Here is a 4045-nt window from a genome sequence, read left to right as displayed (position 1 = left end):
ATCGCTGTTAGATTGTCTCAGATTTCACAGATCACTCGAGGTTATAATTATTAGGTTTACTTTCTTCCATCTGTACGTAACATTTTCAACATTTTTCAAATATTCACATTTATTTGCGATATTTAAAAACGAAATCTGTACTCATTATTGATAATGTCTGAAATAATCGTACGAAGAGCTAGACGTGAAGATTGTAAAACCATCCAAAAACTTTCAAAGGTATTTTTTGTTGATAACCGAAAAACGTTAGACAACTTTTATGCATAAAAAATGTCATTTTACAGGAACTTATGAACTACGAAAAGCTGTCCGATAAACCAGAAATTGATGATAAAAGTGAGATTTGTGTGCCTTCATATTATGTTATGAAATATCTCTAAAACAATATTTTATGATAAAAATTGTTTAGCCTTCGAAAGAGATGGTTTCGACGGACAACCTTTATATTTTTGTAACGTGGCAACATGTGATAAAAAGATCATTGGATACGCAATCTCTCATTACAATTATGCCACATGGTGCGGAAAAGGTATGTTGCTGCAAGATCTTTATGTGATACCGGATTTTCGAGGGAAATGTGTTGGCAGCAAGCTTCTAAAAGCCGTCGCGAAGGTATGTTCAGTTAGAATTGCATATGAAATATATACCTGATTATGAAATATTTGCAGGATGCAATTGAAAATGATTGTCATAAACTAGACTTTTTGGTTCTTGAGTGGAACCCAGCGCAAGAATTTTACAAAAAACATGGTGCCATTGATCTGTCATCTAAGGAACCGTGGCACCGTTACCGTATTTTAAAAAATAATTTGAAAAAATTGGCATCTGCTTGTGAATAAATGTAATTAACTAACAGCGATAATGATTATATTATATATACAAATATTTAATTTGTATCAAATGCACTTCAAAATTAAAATTAAATAATAATTTTTGCAATGGCTATAATTTTAAATTAATAATAAAATATTAATAAAAATAACGACTGTTGAGTGCACAAAATTGATTTTTAACTCAACTTTCAAAAAATTTTGCACCACAATTATTGTGCTGTGCTTTCTCTATTTTTTATTATTATTTTATTATTTCAAAAGTGAAAGCTCAATAAAAAATTTCTCGTATAAATTGTATAAAATGAGATTAAAAAATTATTTCTTTAATCTTAAGTATATACTGTATTAAATAATACAGTATAATATATTTTTGTAATATTCGATGCATTCTCTCCAGCGTGTATCGCACCGTATAATTTTTTTTAATCAAATTGATTTTCAATTGTGCTCTTTTGGTATTTCTCCTTTCCGATTTATCTTATCCATAGACTTTATAGATATAACAAGATGTGTCCTTGTCGGTACATCTCTCCAAGAGAAATTGAAAATAGATATGTTTCGCGCATGTTTGACATGTTATACATTGAATGTTTAATTTTATTTTATATATTTTTTTAATTACCTGCACTTTACATTTTTAAAGAGAATCTTATTTCTTTCTTTGCTGCAATATATTATTTAACATTTTTACAATAATATTAATGCATTATATGTTTAACTGACATGCGCAATGCAGACACTTGCGGACACTTTGAGAAAGAGAAGTAAAACCGGCGACACGCGATGCTTATTTTCCTGCTGGATCGCTAGCTGGATTAGAATTTTGCCATGCATCGTATTGACTGTGGTGCTATTAATGCCAGTATCGTAACCAATACAGTGGTAAAATTCTAATTCAGCAGAAAAATAAGCATGTGCCGCAAGCTTAAAATACCTCTCTCTCCAATACTCTTCCGGATACTGTTTTAAATGCAGAAACTATAGCAATTAATACTAGTTCACATCTGACGAAGTCTACGTATAGATCATACATGTATGTATACTTACACAAATACCAATCATTACATTATATGCATATATTTATTAGATTAGATCAGTTATCACAGATCATTCAAGGAAATATAATCGTCACGTTTATTTTCTTACATATTTTCGTACATTTATTGATATTTGACGCCAGAATTTATATTTGTTTTTAATAATGTCTGAAATAATCATACGAAAAGCTAAACGTGAAGATTGTGAAGCCATCAGAATGCTTATACAGGTAATTTTTGTTGATAACTGATAACGATTAGACAATATAAAGAATATTATTTTTCAGGAATTAGCAGACTACGAAAAAATGCCCGATGGACCAAAAATTGATTATAAAAGTGAGATTTATACAGTTTTATATTATAACAGTTATATATTTTATTATGTTATGAAATATTTTTAAAATAATATCTTGTGATAAAAAAACTTGAAAAAACTTTTAGCCTTAGAAAGAGATGGCTTCGAGGGGCAATCTTTATATTTGTGTAACGTAGCAACATCTGATAAAAAGGTCATTGGATATACTTTGTCTTATTACACTTATTCCACATGGTGTGGAAAATCTATGTATCTGGAAGATATCTATGTAACGCCGGACTTTCGAGGAAAACATGTTGGCAACAAACTTCTAAAAGCTGTTGCAAAGGTACGTTTAGTTAGAGTAACATATTTGATATACCTAATAATAAAATATTCACAGGAAGCAATTGAGAATGATTGTCATAAACTAGACTTTGTGGTTCTTAAGTGGAATCCAGCACAAGAATTTTATAAAATATATGGAGCCAGTGATCTGACATCAAAGGAACAATGGCACTGTTATCGTTTCATCGAAGAAGATTTGAAAAAATTAGCATCTGATTATGAATAGCATGAAGATATTCTAATTATTGACAATGGCAATTATTAAAACAGGATGGCTATTAGAATTATGTTAAAATGATTGTCAAAACAGAGTAAGAAAATATAATGGTTTACTTTCAACGTAATCCTAATAGTCACCCTGCAGTATTATATATACAAATACTTAATATGTATCAAACTCACTTCAAAATAAAATGTTCAAAAAAAATTTTGTTCCTGCTTTTCAAAATGCATGGATTACTATATTCTTTGTAATTAAACTCTTTGTATTTTTCATCTTTTCTCTTTCTCTTCAATATATCTAATTGTAAGTTATAACTTATATCAATTTTATATATTAATTTAAGTGTAAAAAATGTAACATTAGTGTAGCACAAAAAATGAACTCAGAAAGAAGCTTGAAAATAAATGTCTGACGTACCCGTGTTTTAAATGAAACTCGTTCACTGGCGCCTCTGTGTGCACAAATGTTCACGTTGAACTACGTAGTTGAACCACGGATATTTTCAGCGGATAATATGTCCTTTAATCTTGTTCTATGCTATTTACATTATTGCAACGTGCTGTTCTATCTATAACAAAAGATAATTACATACTATTATTATATATTCTAAAAATAATAATTAAATTCGGAATAATTTAAATCTAAGAAAGATATTTAGAAATATAAAAAGCACATACATATTTATATCATTTAAATTAAATGATATAATCAAAAAGTTGAGTGCATTTTATTCTTCTCTGTTAATTTTTTTTTTTAATAGTTAACGCTTTTTAACTTTTTTATATTTTTTAGACTTAAATTATTTCAATTTTTAATTACTATTTTTATAATGCATTGTTAGGATCTGAGCACAAGAATTGTAACACTTACTACTTACTTAGGCTCGGTTGCACCAATGTTACTTTAATTTTAAGCTTAAAACTCTCTTTATCCCTGTCTTTTTTCGGTTTTAAAGCGAGATAGAAAGAGTTTTAAGTTTCGCTTAAAATCAAAGTAACATTAGTGCAACCGGATCTCATGCCTGTATTCAAACCTTTAAAGCTTCCTTAAATATAAGGCCTGACTATATATGAATACGAGTATTTGTACTTAAGGCTTCCTTAAATTTATCTTTAGATGCTCAGCAGCCAATGAAATAATTCGTAGAGTATCTGAAGATAAATTTAAGGAAGCCTTAAATATAAGGCTTGACTATGAATACGCATTATTTTCTGTTCTCTGTTCCCTGTTCTTTTTATTATCTGGAGCTCTTTACGCACATATTCTGTGGGCATATCATAAAATAGCAGAGAAACTTGAGAGAGGA

At 29.1% G+C, this 4045-nt stretch overlaps 1 protein-coding gene across 1 annotated transcript; it reads left to right on the top strand.

Annotated features, from left to right (window-relative positions):
• The first annotated feature begins 153 nt into the window (after positions 1–153).
• On the top strand, positions 154–2937 carry LOC105622894 (spermidine/spermine N(1)-acetyltransferase-like protein 1). The gene is made up of 8 exons (XM_012204306.1): positions 154–219; positions 285–336; positions 410–612; positions 669–831; positions 2033–2100; positions 2158–2209; positions 2315–2517; positions 2572–2937. Exons 1-8 carry the CDS (start codon positions 154–156, stop codon positions 2740–2742), a joined length of 978 nt encoding a protein of 325 aa, XP_012059696.1. The 3' UTR covers positions 2743–2937.
• The last annotated feature ends 1108 nt before the right edge of the window (positions 2938–4045 follow it).

The sequence above is a fragment of the Atta cephalotes genome, assembly GCF_000143395.1.
Source record: "Atta cephalotes unplaced genomic scaffold scaffold00002, whole genome shotgun sequence".
NCBI classification, from domain to species: domain Eukaryota; kingdom Metazoa; phylum Arthropoda; class Insecta; order Hymenoptera; family Formicidae; genus Atta; species Atta cephalotes.
The sequence above is the reverse complement of the archived record's forward strand: the minus strand, read 5'-3'. Positions and strand labels throughout refer to the sequence as shown.

Coding starts and splice junctions, on each gene's coding strand:
- LOC105622894 (XM_012204306.1), top strand. CDS start 154: ATGTCTGAAATAATCGTACGAAGAGCTAGACGTGAAGATTGTAAAACC. Junction 337..409: donor ACCAGAAATTGATGATAAAA/GTGAGATTTGTG, acceptor AAAATTGTTTAG/CCTTCGAAAGAGATGGTTTC. Junction 832..2,032: donor GAAAAAATTGGCATCTGCTT/GTGAATAAATGT, acceptor ATTTGTTTTTAA/TAATGTCTGAAATAATCATA.